The sequence below is a fragment of the Callospermophilus lateralis genome, chromosome 3, assembly GCF_048772815.1.
Source record: "Callospermophilus lateralis isolate mCalLat2 chromosome 3, mCalLat2.hap1, whole genome shotgun sequence".
Lineage (NCBI taxonomy): Eukaryota > Metazoa > Chordata > Mammalia > Rodentia > Sciuridae > Callospermophilus > Callospermophilus lateralis.
In genome coordinates, this window is record NC_135307.1 from 76,064,316 (window position 1) to 76,088,121 (window position 23,806).

At 44.4% G+C, this 23,806-nt stretch overlaps 1 protein-coding gene and 1 long non-coding RNA gene across 5 annotated transcripts; one reads left to right on the forward strand and one right to left on the reverse strand.

The window, feature by feature from the left end:
* Nucleotides 1-248: 248 nt before the first annotated feature.
* Nucleotides 249-15,866, reverse strand: LOC143393876 (uncharacterized). Of its 2 annotated transcripts, none has more exons than XR_013090651.2 (4): nucleotides 15,732-15,866; nucleotides 13,330-13,384; nucleotides 5,248-5,406; nucleotides 249-478 (listed from the first exon to the last, which is right to left on the reverse strand). It is a non-coding gene; the product is annotated as an uncharacterized LOC143393876 (long non-coding RNA). The 2 variants fall into 2 exon arrangements; XR_013090650.2 differs by lacking the exon at nucleotides 249-478 and adding an exon at nucleotides 2,407-3,557.
* Nucleotides 15,867-16,012: 146 nt separating this feature from the next.
* Nucleotides 16,013-23,054, forward strand: Bmp4 (bone morphogenetic protein 4). Of its 3 annotated transcripts, none has more exons than XM_076848376.2 (4): nucleotides 16,013-16,062; nucleotides 19,421-19,545; nucleotides 20,681-21,007; nucleotides 21,979-23,054. In XM_076848376.2, exons 1-4 carry the CDS (start codon nucleotides 16,013-16,015, stop codon nucleotides 22,833-22,835), a joined length of 1,359 nt encoding a protein of 452 aa, XP_076704491.1. In that variant the 3' UTR covers nucleotides 22,836-23,054. The 3 variants fall into 3 exon arrangements, with proteins under 3 accessions (XP_076704491.1, XP_076704489.1, XP_076704490.1); XM_076848374.2 differs by having other exon boundaries at nucleotides 16,018-16,269; nucleotides 20,628-21,007; nucleotides 21,979-23,051; XM_076848375.2 differs by lacking the exon at nucleotides 16,013-16,062 and having other exon boundaries at nucleotides 19,383-19,545; nucleotides 20,628-21,007; nucleotides 21,979-23,051.
* The last annotated feature ends 752 nt before the right edge of the window (nucleotides 23,055-23,806 follow it).

Genomic DNA, 23,806 nt, shown 5'->3' on the forward strand with positions numbered 1-23,806 from the left:
AATAGCTGCTCATCAACCACTGGTTTTCTTGCTTGACTGAAAGGTAATAATTGAGGTGGGAAAAAGCACTAAAGCTGGGAAACTAAAGACCTAGGTTCTGCTGTGTGGCTCTCCATATTAGTTATGTATGGTTTTGTAACAAATTACCTCCAAACTCGTGGCTTACAACAACAGCAATTGTTTTATTATCTCTCATATTATCTGTGGATCAAGATTTCAACAGAGTGTAGTGGAGATACTTATCTCCCCTTTGTGATACCTAGAGCCTCAGGTGGGAAGACGTGAAAGCTAAGTGAAGTGACAGCTATGTTCTGGAATCTTGTGGGGGCATCTTCATTCACATGGGTGCTGACTGATGCTGGTATCATCTGAGGCCACAGCTGGCTGTTCTTCAGGACACTGACACATGGCTTCTCCTGTAGCCTTTCTACTTGGGTTAGTTTGGGCCTCCTCAAGGCATGGCAAGGGCAACTGGGTTCTGAAAGCAAGGGATTCAAGACAATTGACAATATCACTTTCATGACCTTGCCTTGGATATCACATAACCTCAATTCTCCTGTAGTCATAAATTGACCTGGTTTGTTAGGCAGAACAAAGAGCACTCTAAAATGTTCACATTTTAATCCCTGAACCTGTAAATTTGTTAGCTGACCTGGCAAAAGGGGCTCTGCAGATGTGATTGAGTTAAGGACCCAGAGATAGGAAGATTATCCTGGATGATCCAGGTGGCTACAATATAATCCCAAACGTCCTTATAACAGGAATCCAGAAGGTTCAGAATCAGAAAAGGAGATATGATACAGAAGCAGAGGGCAGAAGGATGCTGGCCATGAGCCAAGGAATGCAGGCAGCCTCTAGAAGCTTGAAAAGGCATGGAAACAGATTCTCCCTAGAGCTTCCAGAAGGATCTGGCCCTGCCAATATCTTGATTTTATCCTACTAAGACATATTTTGGAATTCTGATCTCTCGAACTGTAAAATAATAGATATGTGTTGTTTTATGCCACAAGTTTTTGATGATTTGTTTACAGCAGCTACAGGAAAGCGATATACCCAGATTCAAGGCAGGGAACATAGACGCCCATCTTCTCAGTGATCAGTGTCAAAGTTGCATTCAAGAGCATGTGGAACAAAACAGATTACTGTAGACAGCTTTTAAAAATGCAATCTGCCACACTCAACCAGTAAGTAGGTGGGTAATTAGAGGTTTGTCTTTCTGGGTCTTAGTCTCATCATCAGACAAATGAGAGGGTTGAGTGTGAGGACCTCTAATATTTAGGTCCCCCAAATTCCTGATCCTATGAGTGAAAGGGAGGTCTAATATTTTCATGAGAATTCATAATAAATCATGGCCAATTTCCTAAGTTGTACCCTAATTCTTATCATCATTTATTTACTATTCTAAATGGAATGGGCATAGATACATGCATCAGAAAATAAGCATAGTGAATTCCTAAGAAGGTAAGAGTGAGGACTTAGACTTTTTGGTGTTTGCTTGCTTTTGTTTTTGCAAAATTTCAAAATATAAAAGAAAAGAAGGAAGGAAAAAAAGAAGAAAGGAAGGAAAATATTAATTCTTTGAGATAGGGACCATTTCTTGCTGATTCTTTGAATGGAATCCCAGTAACTGCCATAGAGTCTAGTATTCAGATGACCTCCAAAGAAAGTCATGTGAAAATAAAAAGACAACACAAGTTACACTGGTTATATGCATGACAGCTTTTTAGGGTGGCCCACCCCTAGGTGGATTATTGGGTATAAAGCCTTGATTCACTTTTTCTTGGGAAGCTAGTTCAGTGGGCTTTTAACTTGTCTCATTTTTCCTATCCTTGTCCTAAATACAGCAGTTAGAGTAATTCTAATAAAACTTAATGTTATTCATGCCCCTCTCCTAAAAACCATCCAGAGGCTTCCTGTCCCACTTGTTATTGAATCCAAAGCTTTTACCTGGACCAGAACTAGGGTGAGGCCTGGGAGATTCCCGGGGTGCAAAATTTAAGGAGGAACTCACTCTTAGGTGCCAACCCTGCACTTGCAGAGTTCTGAGAATGACTGCCTCCTTAAAATGTGTGCTTTGCTTGCCCCACCCTCATCCTGACACTGACCCTTATCTAAGGTGGTAATTCAAGACTATTCACCATTGAACACCTCACACCCCACATATCTCTGATTTCATCTCTTCATCTTCTCTCTTGCCTCCTTTTTACTCAAGCACACCTTGGTCTTGCTGTTCTGGCCCTCACTTCTACTTTAGATTGCTCTTTCATTTGACAGAAACATGACTTCCCTAAATGTACTAGCCATAATGAAACATCTGAGGCTGGATAACATATATAGAAAAGAAGTTCATTTATTTAACTTACAGTTTTGAAGAATGATAGTCTAAGGTTGGGCAAACCCTTTTTTTTTTTTGTTTTTTGTTTTTTGGTTTTTTGGTTTCTGGTGAAGACCTCCTGGCACATAGTATTGTGGTAGAGGTACATGTCAGAGGGATTACATGGTGAGATAGAAAGCCAGAGAGTAGAGAGAGCTCTTTTATAATGACCCACATGATTGTTTATAACAACCCACATTTTTTTTTTTTTTTTTTGGAAAACCGCAAATAAAAAGTTTAATTTCAGAAACTGAATCCATCATTTATAAATACACTAAAGGACAGTCCACTCGAATTGAGAGTGAGCAAAGGTACAGTATTCAACAGAAGGACAGCTTCCTAGGGGGCCATGGCAGAGGAGGGCCTCGCCTCACCCACAGCACCCAATGGTCTGCAGGGATGTAGATCAGGAAGCTTTGTCAGATGTTAAAGCAAACACTGACAACTGAATCTGACAACTGATAATTTCACTCTGATGTCCTGGGATTCTAAAACACCCCAGTGATGGCTGAACCTTCCCTATTATAAAATAACAACCCACTTTCACAGAACTAACTGGGTCCCCTGAGAACTACGTTAATCTCTTCTGAGAGCAGTGGTCCCAGTGACCTACTTACCTTGCACTTAACCTACATTCTAAGGTTCTACTACCTCCCAACATCACCACACTCAGCACACACTTTCCACACATGAATCCTTGGGGAACATAATCAAATCATATCCAAACCATAGCACCTGATATCATGTGCTAATTCCTCACCTCGTTCAGGTCTCTTCTCTGCTCAAATGTTACTTTTTCTGTGAAACATTCCCTGACTGCTCTATTAAAATTCAATTGAATGGCTCCCTTTCTCTTGCCCCTTAAATTTTATTCTTAGAACCTACTGCCATCTTATGTATTTTGGGTTGTTTTTGTTTATTTTGTTGGGGGTCTGCTTTTCATATTAGACATTAAGACTTGGGAGGAAAAGAATTTTTATCAGGTTTTCACTTCTGTGTCCTGGCACCAGGGATAGTGCTTGAGCATATGTAAGTGCTCAATAAAATTTGTTAATTGAATAAATACAATAGACAATTTGTCCCATACAACAGGGCATGGTTGCTTGTTCCCAGCTACTCAGGAGGCTGAGGCAGAAAGATCACAAGTTTAAGGCCAGCCTTCGCAAAGTAGTGAGGCCCCCATCTAAAAAAAAAAAAAAAAAAAAAATCATGTAGAATAGAAAAAGTCACATAGAATAGAAAATTATAGGATTTTAGAATAAATAAGAATTTTACTAAAGGGATCAACAAAGTACATACACTCCATGACCTATCTAGATGAGCTAAGAATGGTCTTATGGATTGAACTGTGTCTCCCCCAAATTTCATTTGTTAAAATAATATCCAGAACTTCAGAATGTGACTTGATTGGAAATAGGGTCACTGTCAATATACTTAGTTAACTTGAAATAATACTAGAATAGTGTAGGCCCCTAATCTGACAGTGACCTTATATAAAAAGGGTAAATTTGGATGTAGACATATGTATAGGGAGAACACTATGTAAACTTAAATTCCAAGATCAGGGTGTCGCTTCTATAAGGCAAGTGTCTTAGCCCATTTTGCGCTGCTGTAACAGGATACTACAGACTAAGTAATTCACAGGCAATGGGAAGTCCTAGTTCTGGGAACTGGGAGCCTATTATAGGTAAGACCTATAATAGGTGATTGGGCCATGAGGTCTCTGCTCTCAGTATCAACATGTTGGCATCTGGTGAGGGCTTTCCTTCTTGTTATATCACCCCACAGCAGAAGACAGACGGGCAAGACAAGGCGAGGGCGAGAGAGCTTGAGCCAGAGGAGGGGAAGGGAACCAAACTCACCCATTTATCAGAAACCCATTCTTGGGATGAGGACATTAATCCACTCATGAGGGCAGAACCCTCACGACCTAAGCACCTCTGTAAGGTCCTACCTCCCAACACCATTGCATTGTGGATCAAGTCTCCAACATATGGACTCAAACCATAGCACCAAGGAACTCGAAAGACGGTCAGCAAACCAGTGAAGATTAGAAAAGAGGCTTGAACAGATTCTTCTTCACAGCTCTCAGAAAGAATCAAACTTTTATACACAGAGATAAGAAAAACTGTGCTGTGAATAGATAATTATGAATATAATACACTCCACTATTGTCATGTATGTAAGAAATAAATAAATAAATAATATACATAACTGAAAAAAAAAAGAAAAAGAAAAAGAAAGAATCAACCCTGCTGACATCTTGAACTCAGATGTCTACCTTCCAGAACTGAAAGATAATGAAATTTCTGCTGGTGAAGTCACCCAATTGTGGTACTTTGCTATGCTAGCCCTAAAAAGGCAATACAAATCGATTATATGTTTGTAAATAACTGTAGAAGGGAAGGAGGAAGAAAGAGGAAGAGGGAAAGGAGGAAAGAAAAAAAAAGAGAAAGGAGGAAGAAATAATGACAGAGATAATAGTGGCCCCAAAAGCCTGAAATATTTACTATCTGGCCCTTTACAGGTAAAACTTGCCAATACCTAAAATTTAGAGGTCATATATCTCATGTAACTTGGGAAATGTCCAAGTTCAGACAACAGTACTATGGCTTGAATGTGTTGCCCGGAGTTCATGTGTTAGACACTTAATTTCCAATGCAGCCATATTTAGAGGTGGGACCTACAATAGGTGATTAGGCCATGAGGTCTCTGCTCTCATTAATGGATTAATGCCATTATGAAGGAAGCAAATTGGTTTTTGAAGAAATGGCATCCTTATAAAAGAGGAGTTTGGCCCCTTCTCTCTCATATGCTCTCTTTTTCCATGTGATACCTTCTTCCACGTTATGACACAGCAAAAAGGTCCTCACCAAATGTGGCCCCTCCATCTTGAGATTCCCAGCCTCAGATGAACTTCTGTTGTTTATAAATGACCTTGTTCATGGTCTTCTGGCACAGCAGCACAGAACAGAGTAAGATATATAGTATGAACTGGTTTTAGCTATGCCCAAGACAGGCTGTCTTCAAGTCTGTTAAAAAAAAAAAAAAAGATCAAACCACACTACTTTACTTTTAATAATCATTTCATCAATTCTTCCTTGTATAAATACCAAAGTGTTATTAAAACGTTTTCATCTACTCAGCAACCTGAGTCCTATATAGAAACACAGCACACTTCATAAGTTTTTGAGCAAAGCCCCTACTATGATCCATACTTGTTTTTGCTCTTGTTATTAATTTTCTGAGATACTAGTTCTCAAGACATAATTAAAACATAATGATTAAAGATAAGAACAGATGTCTGCCTACTCTCTCTGGATCTTCCACAAACTGTGTACAGATTCAGCTATTATATATTTTACACTAAAGAGGAACAAAAATGGAGAACTATCTGTTGAACAAATCTACCTGCCATGGTAATTACTTCAGAAATGATTTAAAAGAGAGTGGACCAGAGCCTGTAGTAGTTCTTTTAATGTGCCCCAAACTCAGGGAGCAGCAAAATAAATCTGTTTTATTTTCATTAGCCGATGACTTGGTGCTATGTGCGCGCACACACATACACACACACACACACACACTCACACACACACATTCATACACACACACTGTTTTGGTTATTTAACCTTGAGTGAGATATTTAACCATGTGGACAGATAACAGTTTGAGCCTCCACCGGTTGTTGAAGATAATGGTTTCTACTACAAAGGGTCACTGGAAGAACTGCAGGAGATGAGGACAGAGGTGCTCTTTCCTTCCTAAGCCTTCTTAATTAGTTGAAGAAGCTCTATGCCACTAATAAGGAAATATGTGCATAAATTTTGGTTAAGATGCTAATACACCTGAACTGTGGAGGAAATAGAAGGGAAGTTAAAGACAAATTTTTAGCAAAAAGTCCATGAGAAGACGGAACATCTTAAGTGTGGATGCTCTATTTTAAACTCCTGTACTTTTATAACAAACTCACAAGGAATATAATTTACTTAAATCTGAGCAAAATTTGCACTTTATCTAATATCCACTTTTTAAAGCAGGGATTTTGTTTAGAGTGGGAACCTGGTGCTTGTTAGCAGGGTGGCCTTAGGCAATTTAATCTATGTTTCTTTCCTCAAATGTTTAAAAAAAAAAAGTGTGTGTGTGTGTCGGGGGGTTAATAACTATAGCATATAAGCCATAGGTTGTCTCAAGGATTAGGTGAGATAATGAAACATGAAAATGTCTAATAATTATTAGGGATTCAAAGTATGTTGACTTTCCTTACAAGTATATGGTTGAAGAAAATATGCAAATGTTCATTTAATTATAATTATTTACATAATTGTTCATTTAATTATAACTAGCATGTGAAAACCCATCAGTATTTTCGTAAATGCCACCAGCCATATATTTTGTGATCTGTAAAGTAATTTCACATACACTTCAACATTTGCTCCTTACACTAAGAGTCACAAGAGTCTTAGGTGGGTAAATGGTGGGTTTAATTCACATGGGCAGAGCAGGGATTTGGGCTCCAAGTCATTATTCTGCTAGGGGCCTTTGGCCTGCTAGTGCTAGCTCTTAACAGAGTGACTTTCTGTTAACCCAGTGACAACTTAAGAACATTGTTGAGTGTGAAAACTATGTATCACTGAATCAAAGTTGTTTTGCAGGCCATTTAGAGACAGATCCCAAAAGGAATCTAGTATTATATATGGTGTGTATGAGAAAGACTTTTAGCTTTTTCTGGGTCCCAAATCCCTTTGAAAATTTGATGAATTTATGATCCCCAAGCATGTTAATGATGCACAAAAAATTTTATGCATAAATGTCAGTTTTTTAGATCCCCCTAACAGCCATCCAGTGAAGCTTTATAGGAAGTTTAAGACTCTCTAATCTAAACAGGTTAACTTTTAAATTTAAGTATAACAAAGACAGTCAACACTCACTTTTCTCCTTAAGACTCTTAGACCTTCAATCATCCAATACTGGCCAAACCATTCTATCCAATACTATAGAAATAAAATGGGATCATCCAAAGTGTTCCAGGACCCACACAGGTCATTTGGCTCAAGCTGAAGTCATGTTTACCTGTCACTTGTAGTTGACACCCTAACATGCAGGAAATGAACAAAGAGTAAAAGTCAGATTTTCAAAATGAAAATCAGAATTCTGAAGCATAGGCCACAAAATCTAATTAGACATCCCCCCCCCCTTATGAAAGAAGAAGAATAAAGAAGACTCCTTTATTCAGTTAAACTTTTGCTTAATTTGGGGCTGGGATCCTGGCTCAGTTGGCAAAGGGCTCACCTAGCACATCTGAGGCCCTAGGTTCCATTCTCAGCACCACATAAAAATAAATTAATTAAATAAAGGTATTGTGTCCAACTACAGCTAAGAAATAAATATTAAAAAAAGAGAGAAACTGTTGTTTAATTGGCTCAAGGAAAGCCTGAGGCCCACCGAGATTGCTCTGCAAAGATCCTCTAGCCCACCAGGGCCCATCTGAAACAGCAACCCAAAGCTTGAACCTCACACCTCCTGCTCCTTTTCTCTACATCAGGTCCCTTCACCCACACCTGGCCTTACAAATCCCACTTTGCCCGTGTTGTTTAAACTTGAAGTTACTACTGCTGCACTTGGCAAGAGCAGACACTGAGAGAAGCACACCCTTATCCTTAACTGATATGAAAAGCCCCACTCTAGCCCCTGGACAACCTGTCCTTGGAAACAGCAGTGGAACCCGTGTCTAGCATGAGAAGCAAGCTTGCAAATACTTTCCAAATTCAATTTTCTCCAAATATAATTGGGGATTCTGTACTTGGTTGTCCCAGAATCCTTAGGACTTCAGGGGGAGAATGCCAGGGGCCAAGGATAAAATTGTACCAGGAGCCTCTCACTACCTCCCAGAGGAGTATCAGTTTAAGACCTCCCATCTCTTTCTTTTTCTAAATTTTATTTATTTACTTATGATTGGAAGAATGGTTCAGAGTTTCTAAGGCCTGGTAGATGAAAAAGAAGGTGGGAAAGCTCTGCTGTCAGGAGCCTCTGGGGTGGCTGAATGCAAATTCCGTGTGAGTGGCTCACCAGGGTTGTTGGGTGCTTGCTGTTTATTCAAGTATGGGTCAGGTTAGCCACCTGGGGCACAAATCTTGCAAAACGAGTCTTGAGAGCGGGGCGAGCTCTTGCAGGTAGGAGGGTGCAGCCGCTGAGCTAAAAATAATGAGGGCAAGAGAAAGACTGGCACTGGCACGTGGTGGAGGCTGGGGGCCGTACTGTAGAGGCGAGGATGCAGTGAGAGCACCCAGGCTGAGCTGTGCGGCGTGGTCCCGCCAACCCTCTCCTATGGTGAACAGACGAACAGGTTAATAGGGCATCGCCGCAGGGACCCGCTAGGAGTGCCCAAGGAGTGGACCGGGCAGCCTCCTGAGCCTCTGAAAACAGCCACGATCTGCCAGGCCATTGTGGCCCTTGGGCATCTAGGCCTAATCATGATGTTTCTTTAGGAGAGGGCACATGCATCTGACCAGAGAGGGCAGAAGAATAAGGAGTTGGGAAAAGATGTGCCCACCCCCGCAGCTGGTCTGGGGAGGATAGGAAGGCTCTGGACCTGGTGAAGCTGTTGTCGGTAGCTTAGCATGCTAGACCCCCAGCAATCAGGGAAGGCCAGGTGCAGCATGGAATGAGCTCTGGTAGGACCTACTCCATCTGCCTGCAGGAGGTGAGCTCAGGGTGCAATTTAGCTGCCTCCCAAGGGGAAGACTCTTTCCCTGGATTAAACCAGCACCTTACTTTCTCCACTGGCAGCTCATTCTCTCAACACATCTATTTTCCTTGAAATTGAGTTTGCTGATCTGTGAACCTGGCCCTGAGGACTCAAGACCCAGAAGAGGACCAAGTGTTGGCCACATGAACCTAGATTTATCTTTTTGCATCAAGCTGGGACTCAGTTTTGAAGAAGGATCAAGTCACTTCTTTGGAGTCCGATTTTCTTTATTACTATTCTCTCCCCAGACCATCTCCCAAGCCTTGAGTTTCCAGAATCTGGACATAGAGCCCATTTCTTTCTCTTAAGCTGTTACCTGTGTTTTGTTTTCATGCATTTTTATAGAAAAAAATTGGGGGACCCTGGCATTTCCCCCCAGAGATTGATGCCCGTAATATTCAGTCCAAACTCTCAGCCAGTCACAGATGCCTCTGGGAATCTTTGTTTTAGCCTAGAGGTTCCTGGCCCTCCGTAGGTTTGAGAAAAGTTAACAGGGATTTTTGGGCATTTGCCTTCCACCTTGGGTTTCTCTGATGCCCAGAGGCCAGGCTTTGGTTGGTATGGCCAACCTTGAAGAGGAACCCAGAGTGGATTTCCTGAGGCCTTAGTTTTTCAGGGGTTGTGGCCACCAGCAGATCATAGATCAGCTACTTCTAGTTTTGCCCTGCAAATCCCTTTGGCTCAAAGCATTGTCTCTTGTTGGGGGTTTCAATTGTTGGTCAAAGAAAGTATTTCAATTGTTGGTCAAAGTCATATTTTCCATAAACTTTTTATTTAAATATAACATAAATAGAAAGTGCATAAATCTCAGGTACATAACTTAATGAATTCCCACATAGTGAGCATCAGTTTAATCTGTATATAATCCTAGAGGAGCTTACAAACAATTTGTAATTATTCTTGAACAGGACATTAGTGAAAGGGTTCCCTCCACTTGGACTATGAGTAAAAATACCCAACTTTACTTATATGGTAAAAAATTCTTGGATCACATATTCCTATGAATAAAGGTTTCCATGCAAAAGAATAGAAAGCTTTTAGCATGAATTGAGGAAAGAATGTTAGTTGTTACTACCCAATTAACATATGATTGGGAAACCACAATAATCACTTGGTAGTCAGACATCAGAGTAGTACTGCACCCTGCCTCCAAGACCTATCCTCTAGTGACTCTGCATTCTTGTCCAGGTCACACTGTTCATGCACACCAGGGAGAGAAATAGTGAATGAGAAGGATTTGTGAACTGAGAACAAAGGCATTCCAAAGTTTTAACCTTTTTCACACATTCTATAAGAATTTACTTCCAAATAGCACACCTGCTACACAGAATTAGGTGGGTACAGTTGACCATTTTTTAGGAAAGGAAGCCTTAAATACTTAAATAGGCAAAGCTAAATATCCTTCATTGTGTGCTACTCCCATCTTTACCTTTCTTGGAAAAGAAAGACTGTCTACATCTGTGCCCTGTCTGCCATCATACATGTTAAACATATAAGCTCTAAACATGAAGCACTCTTCTCATCCATCAGATATCACTGGGATCTCAATTAGAATTATCTGCCCATTTTTCATGTTATACTTTGAAGGAATTATTTTTAAAGGATTATATTCTAGAGAGTAGTAGCAAGACAATAATTCAAGACACAGGGAACTGAAACAGTATTGTATTTTCTTTTTTTTTTTTCACAAGAAAATATTAGAATCCAGTATTAATAGCTTCAACTGAGGTGTATCAAGAGTGGACAACAGTCTTGAATGTTTAGAGAAGGAACAATTTGTACAACTGGGTTAAAAATTCTTCTTGGTGTTAGGGGGTACAGCTCAGGGGTCAAATGCTTGTCTAGCACTGCAAGGCCATGGATTCAATCCCCAGGACTGCCAAAAACGAAACAAAAACTTCTTGACCAGGAAAAAAGGAAGTGGTTTAGGGTTTTTTGTTTTTGTTTTCATACTGAGGATTGAACCCATAGGTGCTTTACCACTGAGTTACATACCCTGCCCTTTTTGTTTTATTTATTTATTTTTTTATTTTGATACAAGGTCTTGCTAAGTTGCTGAGACTGGCCTCAAACTTGCCATCCTTCTGCCTCAGTCTCCTGATTTGCTTTTTTTACAGGCATGTGTCACGGGGTCTGGCAGGTTTAGATTTTAACAAGATGGACAGAGAAAATTCTAAAGTGAGAGGACTTAGGAATCAGAAAAATCAGAGATGGAAAATGCCTTGGAGGTGTCAGTGAGTCCATCATTTCTTTGATCTCAGTAGGTATGACTTTGACAGTTGTGGGTTATTTTGGCAGAAGTATATTCATAGTAAAACTATAATGAATGTAATTTAATGAATGCTATTCATGTAAACAGCAGCCCATATTCAATAAACACTTGAGGTGTACGCAATAAAGGTGAGACACAACCTTTTCCTTTCAAACATTTATCATGACCTTTAAATAAAACTCAACAGCAAAGTGTTTCTTTACCTTCTACTTTGCTCATTTAATCACTGCTCTTATAAGGAATAATACTAACTAATATTTATTGACCCCCTTTGTGCTGGCCGTTTGAGTATATCAATTCATTTAATGATTACAGGAATATAATGAAATAAAAAAATGATTCTCAGGTTATAAATGAAGAAACTGAGACACTGAAGGATAAGCCATTTGACTATGACTTAACTACTAGGATTACTGTCTGTAGATCTTGGGGCTTGAGAAACCTGTGAAAAACCTGTTCAGTCATCACATTTTACAATGTGGAAACTGACCTAGCAGAGGTAACTAGATTCTTTTTTCAAGATCACAACCTTTTTTCAGAAGAGGGAACAGAAAGTCTTTCCCTAAGGTGGGCTGTATGTCAAGAAGAAACAAACATCGGGGTCTTGATTTTGTTCCGTCATTGGAGAACTTGGGAAAGTCTCCTGAAATTCCCTGTACTAGCACACTGCAAGGTACAGCAGTGGGTGCCTTGGCCTGGGAAAAGCCTTCAGGGCAGGACTTTTTAGGTGAATCCACAGGGTCTATTCCCCTAGGGGATCCATCCATCTCCCTGCAGGCCCAGTTTGGCTGTGGAGGAGGAGACAGACTGACATGGTCTGACTTTTGGTCCATCACTACAGCTCTGTGACCTTGAGCAACTTATATAGCCTCTGTAAATTTCAGATTCTCATCTGTAGAACAGGGATTTTATGTGGGTTGTCATGAGGGCTAGAGAACAGATATGTAACATATGGTATATATTAATAAAAGAAAAACTAAGGGTCCAAGCCAGTTTCAGAGATTCCTTCAGCTATGGTTTAGAATGAGGTATCTCCCAAAAGCTTATTTGTAAGACAATGCAAGAAAGTTTAGAGATGAAATGATTGGGTTATGAGAGCCCTAACCTGGTCAGTGCATTGGTCCACTGATAGGGATTAATGGGGTGGTAATGTAGACAGATAGAGTGTAACTGGAGGCAGTGAGTTATTGGGTGCATGTCTTTGGGATATATATTTTTTCCCTGGAAAGTGGAGCTGTCTCTTTCTCCCTGCTCCTTGGTGACCATGTCCTGAGCCACTTTCTTCCACCACACTCTTCCGCCATTATGTTCTGCCATTCCTGGGGCACAAAGCAATGGAATTAGCCATCTATGGACTGAGACCTCTAAAACCATGAGCACTCTAAAATTGTTCTTGTCAGGTCTTTGGGTCCCAGCAGCAAAAAAAGCTGACTAAAACACCTTCCAATCCACTTTTAATTGCTCTATCTTACTGCTTCTCAACAGTTAGCAATGGTCCTGGGAATTCTTCAAAGTATTCCCCTATAGCTTCAATAGAAAGTTTGAAGACTCCATGTGGTTCTTAGTTTAGGACCCAGAAGCAAATATTACTATGTCTACAGAATTAGAATTTTTTTTAACCTCTGTAGACTTTTTTGGTGTGTTCTGGGCATAGTAAGACTATAAGGGCCATATTTAACAGTTTATAAAGTATTAAGCAAGCAACTTCCTTGCTTATTCATTAATGTCTTGGTATCTGTTTTTAATGGTATGTATCAGTCTTGAAACTAAGTAAAATCACTTTTAAAACAGTAGTTCTCAAACTTCTGTGTGCTCAGAATCATGAGGGAACCTTATGAAATGCAGATTTCTAGATCCAGATCTGGGTCAGGGGCAGGAAATCTGCATTTTATTAGCACTCCCACCTGTATTGTGAAACTTATAACCCTCAGAACCTACCTTGAGAAAGTCTGTCCCAAGAGCTTGTTGACCAGCTACTCTTTCTTGATGCTCTCTAGGAAAAAACCCAACAAACAAATTTCTTTCATTGAGCAGGAGGAGCACAGGAGCCATAGTTGCTCCTGAATTATATGGGCTTCTTCTCTTAATTTATATGCTTTAAAGTAGAGCTTTATTTGGTCTATCTATATCATGTTTTGTAAAACAATCAAGATTCAAGAGGAGGTTGAGAGGGGGAAGAGAACTAGATGGACTTCCCTCACCACCTCTGATCACTGGTCTGTGTTTGATAGGCTCTTTAACCAACAAGTAATTTGTTCTTGGGGGGGGGGAAAGAGTGGATTAAAAGCAGTCCATAATAGGTGGTTTGCACTCATCTAAAATGTGGGGAAGGAAATAAAGCTGTCCCAAGAGAACTACAGCTTTGTTCTCCCATCACATACCTAAAGATCCATATCAGTATCTAAACAAGGTATGTCAGGTGGCTTAATTGGGAACTCCCAGACAGTGGGTTTCACAGACTCATGGGTGGGCGATTGCCACTTTATTGTCTGGGCTTCAGCAAAATGAGATAATAGCTGTCATCCAAAAACATGTGGGATTAGAAAAACAAACGACATAGGGCTTTAAAATAAAATAACATCCTCCTGCTTTTAAGTATATCATAACCTTGTTGTTTCTGAATTTAAATATTAAAGAACACATTTTGTTAATAATTAAAATAATAGTGATTGATGTAGGGGGCTCAGTGAACATTTAATGTCTTTACAGTGTGCTAAAGGAGCATACTGCCCTGATGCCGCAGGAGAGACATTAGTAACTATTTAATGGACTTTTAATTTTGTGTTGTTAGTTTTAATAATTAATTGTAATTTTGACTGTGTTGGAAGCTGCAGGTATATTTTCAGTCATCTTTCCAGGCTGGTGTTATGGCCCTGCCCTGTTTAATCAGAGGTTCTTAGAGGAGCGAGATTCAGGAGTGGTTTAAAATGAAAAGGTGGATGTTCATTAAAACTACAATAAAATAATAAAATCATTTTCAGATTTAAGGGGAGCATGGAGAATATGTGTCCTAATCTTTTCACAAGCATTAAAAGACTTGGCCAAAGGCATACATCTTTGTTTCTGTTATTCAGACAAAAAAATCTCACCAAGCCTGGAAGAGAGAGCAGGATGCTTTGGTCCTGCTCTGATAGTTGTTTCTCTGCTCTCCATGCACACTTCTCATCTTTTGTGACCTATGCTCCCAGATTACAGGAAATGGTTTCTATTTTCTAAATATTGAAGGTGTGTGAATGTAAAGTTTTATAGATGAGCTATCCTAGGCCATTATCTGTTTAAGAGCTCAATGCTTTGCTGAGACAGGGAAGTATAAAGTCTATCCATGGAAAGAAATCCAGGACAGGAAATGGTCAGTCCTCCCTGGCTACCTGGAGCTCAGGGCTGTGAGCCTCAACTCTGCCCTGAAGCGTTACCTCAAGACTGCAGAGCAGAGGCTGTGATTTACTTCAGGGCTTTGGGCAAGTCCCTTTAACTTTGCTGTCCTTCCCCTTCCTTGTTTGTAAAACAGAGATGGGGCTGATAGCTCCCTTACAGCTCCATCAGAGGCAGTGTGTGAAATGAGTTCCTGTTTGGGAAGGTTTAAAAGCCACATTCCACCTCCCTGCTAATATGATTACTAGCATGGGGGGGCGGGTGCACAAAAGGGCCAATTCCACATCCCCCTTCTTCTTATAAAAACAGACCAAAGGGTATCTTTTCTTGTCTCCTTGTGGCCTAAAAGGTGGTAGCTTCTGTGGTTGTTACCTTCTTGGAAGGTCAGATTGCTGAGGTAAGGTGTTCTTAGTTACACCACAAATAAACAATCAACAACAACAAAAATAACTGCTGCGGCAGTGCTTAAGAGGGCTTCTGAACTATAAACACACTTTTCTAACTGTAAAAATAGGGCCCCAATCTGTCTGCAAAGGCACTTCTGTCCTCTAAAGGTAAGGTCCGGACAGAGGAGAGAAAGCAGCCCTTTTAATGGGATCGTGTTTCTAAGGGTCATCACTAAGGCTTTCCACACGTAACACTTTTAAAAAAATTGGATGGAAAGTCACCTTTTAAGAACTGAAGAGGTATCTTTCAGGCACGCAGCTCTGTGCACAGCCTGTTTCTCAACGTTTGGAACTTCTTTAACAGTTTATGGAAGGCCACCCTTTAAACCAATCCAACAGCTCCTTTCTCCATAACCTGATTTTAGAGGTGTTTCATTATCTCTAATTACTCAGGGTAAATGGTGATTACTCAGTGTTTTAATCATCAGTTTGGGCAGCAGTTACTCTAAACTCAGGGAAGCCCAGACTCCCATGGGTATTTTTGGAAGGTACCGCGACTAGTCGGTGCATGCTTTCTAGTACCTCTGCACGTGGTCCCCAGGTGAGCCCCGGCTGCTTCCCGGAGCTGGAGAGAGCGGTGTCCCAGCCTTGGCCGCATCCTAGGGCTGGGGCGCGCTGCGCGGGCTTCCGGGACTCGGGCCTGCGAGGCGAGGCCCGGCAGCTGGTTGGGAGGATGTGGGCGGGGCTCCTATCCCCAGAAAGGGAGGCGAGCCAGGGAGGAGGGAAGAAGGGAGGGGCTCCTGGGGAAGAGGAGGAGGAAGGAAAGAAAGAAAGAGAGGGAGGGAAAGAGAAGGAAGGAGTAGATGCGGGAAGGCAGAAGAGGAAGGTGGGAGGGAAGGAGCGCGGAAGCTAGGTGAGTTGAGTATCCCAGACCAGGGACAGGAGCCTAAGACGCTGCTGACCGGCCTAAGTATCTGGCCTCTGGTCCCTGATGGGATTCCCGTCCGAGCTGTCTCGAGCCTGCAGCTCCCCAGTCCCCGGCCCTCGCCCAGGTTTACTTCAGCCCTTCAGAGGTCCCCAGGAGCTGCTGCTGGCGAGCCCGCTACTGCAGGGACCTATGGTGAGCAAGGCTATCTGGCTAGGGGCGCTAGTCAGAGGGGTCCGGGGCGCATCCTTAGGGGAGAAGCTGGGAACTGAGACCTTAACTAAGGCACTAAGGTGGCCTATTTTTGCTCTCCAACGGTGGTGCTGGAGTGGGGATGCTGGAGCTGAAAGACACCTTCGTATCTGCTACTGCCTCCACCCAGGCACCTTCTTCTCCGTCAGGTGGCCCCGGGCAATTTCCACTTTTTTGGAGGTGCAAGGCAGGAGAGGCGGGAAATAAGAGAAATCCTTGGTAGGAGGTCGTTGGGAAAGACTGTGGGGTCTTGAGCTGAACTCTTTGCCCGTGGGATGGCGGTTGCAATTCCAGGACGAGAAGGGCCGAGAGAGGTAGGAGAGAGCTGGCTGTTAATTTCAGAGACCCTGAGGAGGCTGAGGAACCGCAGCATGGGGGAGAGAATACCTGGCAGAAGCTGGTTCCGTGATAGGAAGTGCAGTCCTGTGGTCCTCTGGAGCGAGCGCGCAGCTGGAGGGGCTGCCTCAAGGGGACTGTCACCCATTCTTGCTCCCAGCTGGCAGGCGCTCGGTGAGCTTGTGAATTGCAACTTCGGGATGCGCCTTTTCCAGGAGCTATTTTCTTAGACTTGCGGTACTTTTAGGAGCCTTCCCTCTCTTATTTCATGGTTTAAGGTTCCCAGGAACGATGGCCAAAATGCCAAGAGCTCCCGGGACGCTTCTTCCTTGCATTTAGTGTCTTATGGGGAGTCTCTGATGGGACGCACGGCGGACGCGAAGCTTTTTCAGGCCCTCCCTGCCCCAAACTCATGGGAAAATGCCCTGGAATTGCCAGGTCCCAGCAAACCCCGTTCCCGCAGGAGTTGGACCTGGAGCCTCAGGCGCGTCCTTGAGCACCGCTTTGGTTGTTGGTTTGCGAATATCGTAATTTATGAGCTGCAGGTTTCGATTTCTTAAAACCCTAAAGGCACACAGTTGGTCAAGTGAGCCTACCTCTAAACAAATTTAGGCAATGGGAGAAGATTCATGTAGTGAAGTGAAGGACAGTGGCCACAAATTGCATTCCCGCCCCGAAGAAGTAGTTCTGGAGATGAAAGTTCTCTTTGGCGTTTATCTTTTTCATTAAAAATTTTGGGAAGAAAGAGGATTAGAGAAGAATCCTAGTGAATCCAAAATTGAAACGCGTCTTCCCCCAGACGCGTGGTTTGAGCGCAGAGAGCGCTCTGCCGCCACCCTGGGAGACTCCTAAGGGACCAAGGATTATACCGGGATCTCAAATACCTCCCCTTGTACTGTACCGCATTCCGCGGGCAGCGGCCGCTCTCTCTGTATTTCCCACTTCTGGAGGTCCCACCATCACAGGGCATTATTATTATTATTTAACTCCTGACTTCTCAAAATTAATCTTTGCTTTCTCAAGCCCTTTCCCAGTTCTCCCCAGCTGTGGCGCGGGCTTGAGAAAGGCAAAAGCTGCTCAAAAAGCTGAGCGGCTCTTGCTGGGCATAGATGGCCAAGCAGGGACGCCCGGCCTCCGCACTCCGTTCCTCAGTGTAGGGTGGTGCCGGGTAGCAGTGGCCTGGAGGAAGAACAGAGCTGCTCTATGGTTTATACCTCTTCCTCAAAGGCTTTCCCCCAAATAACATTGAGTTTCTTGGAGAGAGGGTGGCGGCCACACGGAGTCCCCGAGTTCCGAAGCGACTCGGGACAGAAACTGGGAATAGCCTCAGAAAAAGGAGACTGGGTGAAGCAGGCTTCGGGGTGGGAGTAGAGGGACTCGGGCCCCGGGGGGTGACCCGGCGCACGCACTATGGCTAAACGCAGAGTTACGCCAGCTCAGGTTTTCCAATAGTCCCTTGCGCTAAGCGAGCCACGCGTGCGGCATCTTTGGTTAGAATCAGGACACCCAGTAATTGTTTGAGTTGTGGGTTGGTAAAATTCTTTAAGGAATATTTGCTGCGACTCTGCAGCTGGTGCAAAGAAGGAAGGGGGTGGGGGAAGGAAGTAGAGGGCGGTGGACTATGGTGGTTTTAAAAATAAGCCAAGCCTGGGAGAGAGACGCAAACGCAGAGGTCGAGTGCAGGCCGAAAGCTGTTCAGGGTTTTCTCCACTCCTAGAAATGTGGTGGGATTTCTTTTCTGTGCCGAGTCGGGAGTTGTAAAAACAAAAACAAACTTGGCGATATTAAGATCTGAAAAGTGTGATGCGCCCTTTGGCGACGCCTCTTTCTGAATTTGCCTGGAGCAACGACCCCAGGCACCCGCCCTCTGCCTTGAATGGCCTCGCCGCGGGGTTTCAAGGGGATCTGCTTTGGTGTGTGTGTGTACACGCGCGCGAGGGGCGGGGGACGAATGCCGCGGCCCACCCGTTGCGGGGTTCTCGGCAAAGTAATGGAACCGGAGAAATTACTCTAGCAGCCGCTCCCTCTAACTTTCCCACACCGATCACACCCTGATACTTTCCTCCTTCCGGCCGGTGCGCGACAGGGTCAGCAACTTTTGGCTCGGAGCTAAATCGGCTACCCAGATCGTTTGAGCACTCGCAGGCATTCTCCAGGGGTTGGCTGCCTCTCGCTGGGAGCGTACTTGGCCTCTCAAAGACTGAGGAGGAGGTGGCGGGGTGTGTGTGTGTGTGTGTGTGTGTGTGTGTGTGTGTGTGTACAGGGTCCCTCAGCGCTTTTCCTCTTTAAGTGCCTCTCAGTGGTGAGGCTGTGGGCAGCTAAGACTCGGCTACCCCCGCTCCGGACCTCACTGGAACGGCGTTCACACTCCAAATCGCGCAGTCCCTACAGTGCGCCCCAGATCCTCTGGCTTCAGGCCGCTAGTGAGAGGGTATGGCCAGACGCGCCGCGCACCGCAGGTAGAGGCGAGCACTGCACTCGCGGCCCGAAGAGCGCGCCAGCGGCCGGACACCGGGCGGAGGTTCTCCTCTGAGCGCTGCCGGGAGCTCCTCCCAGACCGCTGCGGCTCCGGCGGCGGGCGCGGAGGTTGGCTTTGCCTGGAGAGGCGGGACCTAGCGGGGGCGGGAGGGTGGAGAAGAGGAGGGCGGGCTCCTGAGTAAATGGGGCGGGGCCTCTTAGCCACGTGACTCGGAGGGGCTGGAAGAAAAACAGAGCCTGTCTGCGCCGGAGTCTCATTATATTCAAATATTCATTTTAGGAGCCATTCCGTAGTGCCATTCCGAGCAACGCACTGCCGCAGCTTCTCTGAGCCTTTCCAGCAAGTTTGTTCAAGATTGGCTGTCAAGAATCATGGACTGTTATTATATGCCTTGTTTTCTGTCAGTGAGTAGACACCTCTTCCTTCCCTCTTCTCGGGAACTCACTTTGCCCTCCCCATCCCTGATCGCCGTCTGTCCCTCACGTCGGACCTTCCTTTCAGCGTCCACACTCCGCTCTCTGGCAGTGCTGTCGCTCTCTTCTTGGCCCTGCAGCCCGGGCGCTCGAAGCGTACCGGTTCCTTTTAAAGTGCTTCTTGCTCCCACTCGCCCTCTCAGATCCGGTGCGTTGCAATAAAGGGGGGTGCGAGGGGACTAAAGAGATGAAAGGTCCGCAGCCCTGGGTTGTACCTTGCGGACTAAACACTCCCTTCTGCCTCACTTGCCTTAGGAGCGCTCAATGCCGGGTGACGCGTTCCTAGGCTCTTGTCAAATCTCAGAGTCCGCTCCGGAATCATCCCCCACCTCTTCCCTGGGAGGGAGTGAGCAGACACGATTAGATGTTTTTTGCTGAGCATTTCCAGCTCATCGGCCACAATAAAATAAACCACCATGCCACCCGGGCAGCTCCCAAACTCTTTCTCGGTCACTGGACCGTGCCGCCCAGTCTTTGCCTTGTCCCGGCTTCTCTGCTATCCCTCCCAACGGCTCGCAAACAGCTGGAAGTTGTGGAAGTTGGGCTCGGAGGGAGGAGGAAGAAAGACGGGGGCGGGGGTGAAGGAAGAGGGGGGATGCTGAAGGTCTGAAGTGGAGAGCTATGGCAATTTAATTTTCCCTCCCCCCACCCTTTTTTACCCCCTCAATGTTAACTGTTTATCCTTGAAGAAGCCACGCTGAGATCATGGCTCAGATAGCAGTTGGGACAAAAAAAGATTAACAGGATGGAGGCTATCTGATTTGGGGTTATTTGACTGTAAACAAGTTAGACCAAGTAATTACAGGGCAATTCTTACTTTCAGGCCTTGCATGGCTGCAGCTGCTGGTGGTGGTGGGGTGTGAGGGAGAAAGCACAAACTTGATCTTTCTGACCTGATTTGCATCCTGACCCTCCTTTACTAGTCCTATATACATATGCGGAGACATCTCCATTTCTCTCTATTTATCGGTGTTTATTTATTCTTTAACCTTCCACCCCCTCCCCCTCCCCAGAGACACCATGATTCCTGGTAACCGAATGCTGATGGTCGTTTTATTATGCCAAGTCCTGCTAGGAGGCGCGAGCCATGCTAGTTTGATACCTGAGACGGGGAAGAAAAAAGTCGCCGAGATTCAGGGCCACGCGGGAGGACGCCGCTCAGGGCAGAGCCATGAGCTCCTGCGGGACTTCGAGGCGACACTTCTGCAGATGTTCGGGCTGCACCGCCGCCCGCAGCCAAGCAAGAGCGCAGTCATCCCGGATTACATGCGGGATCTTTACCGGCTCCAGTCTGGGGAGGAGGAGGAGGAAGAGCAGATCCACGGCATGGGTTTGGAGTACCCGGAGCGCCCCGCCAGTCGTGCCAACACCGTGAGGAGCTTCCACCACGAAGGTCAGTCCCTGCCCCCAGTCCGGGTGGGGGGGTGGGGGAGGGCTTGTAGGGCAGGCTGGAGGGGCCTTGGAAGCCCTGGGGAAGAAGAGTTCAGGTTACATCAAAGCCCCAATCCAGGAGGCTGAGGAACAGAGCCCCTTACCTCCAAGAATTTCCAGAGCTGCCGCTGGACTTATTTTCTGGAGACAGAGGGGGAGGGGTCGGGAGAAGGGGAATGACACCGCTCAGACGAGGGCTAGCCCCAGCGGTGTGTTTTTGCTATATCAAAGCCTTTTCTGCCGAGTTTTCTGCCCGTTTTTTTTTTTTCAAAGCACCTACTGAATTTAATATTACAGCTGTGTGTTTGTCAGGTTTATTCAATAGGGGCCTTGTAATCTGATCTGAATGTTTCCTAGCGGATGTTTCTTTTCCAAAGTAAATCTGAGTTATTAATCCACCAGCATCATTACTGTGTTGGAATTTATTTTCCCCTCTGTAACATGATCAACAAGGCATGCTCTGTGTTTCCAAGATCGCTGGGGAAATGTTTAGTAACATACTCGAAAGTGGAAGAGGGAGAGGGTGACTGTGAGCATGTTTCCTCCCTGCCTCTGCTGTTGGCCCCTCTTTCTTTACAGCCACTTGTAAAGAAAACTGTGTGCACAAAGCCAAAAGAGGGTCTTCAAAGGGGAGTCTAAGGGTGATGAAGTAAAGAAATTGACACATGGAAATTATTAAACGTATGAAGGAGGTTGGGAGATACTTTCTGTCTTTGGTGTTTGACAAATGCTAGCTAAGTTTTGATGGTTTGCTAACTGCCCTACTTCTCTACTCCTTCAAATTGAAAGGTACACTTATTTCCCTTTAATAGCCTTCTACAATATAAGCAGAATTCACCATTCATTGCCCAACACAGCTATTTCTTGACTTTTCCATCTCTCAAAAAAGTTCATAAGCTTTTTCTTTTCCCTTTCTTTCCCAACTGTGCCTAGAACATCTGGAGAACATCCCCGGGACCAGCGAAAACTCTGCTTTTCGTTTCCTATTTAACCTCAGCAGCATCCCAGAGAATGAGGTGGTCTCCTCTGCAGAGCTTAGGCTCTTTCGTGAGCAGGTGGACCAGGGCCCTGATTGGGAGCAGGGATTCCACCGAATAAACATTTATGAGGTTATGAAGTCCCCGGCAGAAGTGGTGCCTGGACATCTCATCACACGACTACTGGACACGAGACTGGTCCACCACAATGTGACACGTTGGGAAACTTTTGATGTGAGCCCTGCAGTCCTTCGCTGGACTCGGGAGAAGCAGCCAAACTATGGGCTGGCCATTGAAGTGACTCACCTCCATCATACACGGACCCACCAGGGCCAGCATGTCAGGATTAGCCGATCGTTACCTCAAGGGAGTGGGGATTGGGCCCAGCTCCGGCCCCTCCTGGTCACTTTTGGCCATGATGGCCGGGGCCATGCCTTGACCCGACGCCGGAGGGCCAAGCGTAGCCCTAAGCATCACCCACAGCGGTCCAGGAAGAAGAATAAGAACTGCCGGCGCCACTCACTTTATGTGGACTTCAGTGATGTGGGCTGGAATGATTGGATTGTGGCCCCACCAGGCTACCAGGCCTTCTACTGCCACGGGGACTGCCCCTTTCCACTGGCGGACCACCTCAACTCAACCAATCACGCCATTGTGCAGACCTTGGTCAACTCTGTCAATTCCAGTATCCCCAAGGCCTGTTGTGTTCCCACTGAACTAAGTGCCATCTCCATGCTATATCTGGATGAGTATGACAAGGTGGTGCTGAAAAATTATCAGGAGATGGTGGTAGAGGGATGTGGGTGCCGCTGAGATCAGGTAGTCCTTGAGGATAGACAGACACACACATTCACACAAACACACACGATCCCATCCACTCACTCACACACCACACAGACTGCTTCCTTATAGCTGGACTTTTATCTTAAAAAAAAAAAAAAAAGAAAAAAGAAAAAACCTAAACATTCACCTTGACCTTATTTATGACTTTACGTGCAAATGTTTTGACCATATTGATCATATATTTTGACAAAATATATTTATAACTACATATTAAAAGAAAAATAAAATGAGTCATTATTTTAAAGGTAAACTATGGCCTTTTTCTCTTTTTTTCTGCCCCAGACCTTTTGAATGAGATTGGTTTTTGTTGAGGTGGGGTTGGGATCATGATGGAAATCAGAAGGTGGTAACTGGAGGTGGTTTAAGTTATAAGAACAGGAAGTAAACTGATGGCAGAGAGAGATGGTAATTGCCAGGATGAATTGTTTTCCATTTCTATTTAATGTTAACAAGGACGCAGCATCCTCTCCCATCTGGATGACACATGCCTTGGGGAACAGTGGGATGAAAGGAATAGGTCAGATTAAAGACTCAGTTTTGGGCTTCTTGAATATCTTCTGGTTTTGGTCACCTGTTAGAGGTGTGTCACATCTGAGTGTGATGCTCAGTCTCAACCAGGAAATCAATTCCCACTTCTGCTTTTATGATACTCCAGATGTCTCCAGTTATGACGGGCACCAGTGTTGTATTTTTCAAACCAAAACTAATTTACACACATATTAACATGTGTGCCTCCCCACCCCCCCAACAGGAATTTTTTTTTTGTTGTCTTTTTGTTTTTGTCTTTTCTTTTGTTTTGGAGAGGGGATTTTACCCAATGAAAGAAAGAAAGCCCTCTGTCTTCAACAAGTTTGGTGACCACTGTTATATATCATATGGTAGGATTCTCCAGTGTTTCTGGACTTTTTTCCTTGCTCCTTAACTCCATGTGAAGGCTTTTA

Excerpts from the sequence above, each read along its gene's own strand:
- Bmp4 (XM_076848376.2), top strand. The coding sequence starts at position 16,013 with ATGCGGGAAGGCAGAAGAGGAAGGTGGGAGGGAAGGAGCGCGGAAGCT. Across the intron at positions 16,063-19,420 it reads GGAAGGAGCGCGGAAGCTAG|GAGCCATTCCGTAGTGCCAT; the intron begins GTGAGTTGAGTA and ends TATTCATTTTAG. Across the intron at positions 21,008-21,978 it reads GAGGAGCTTCCACCACGAAG|AACATCTGGAGAACATCCCC; the intron begins GTCAGTCCCTGC and ends AACTGTGCCTAG.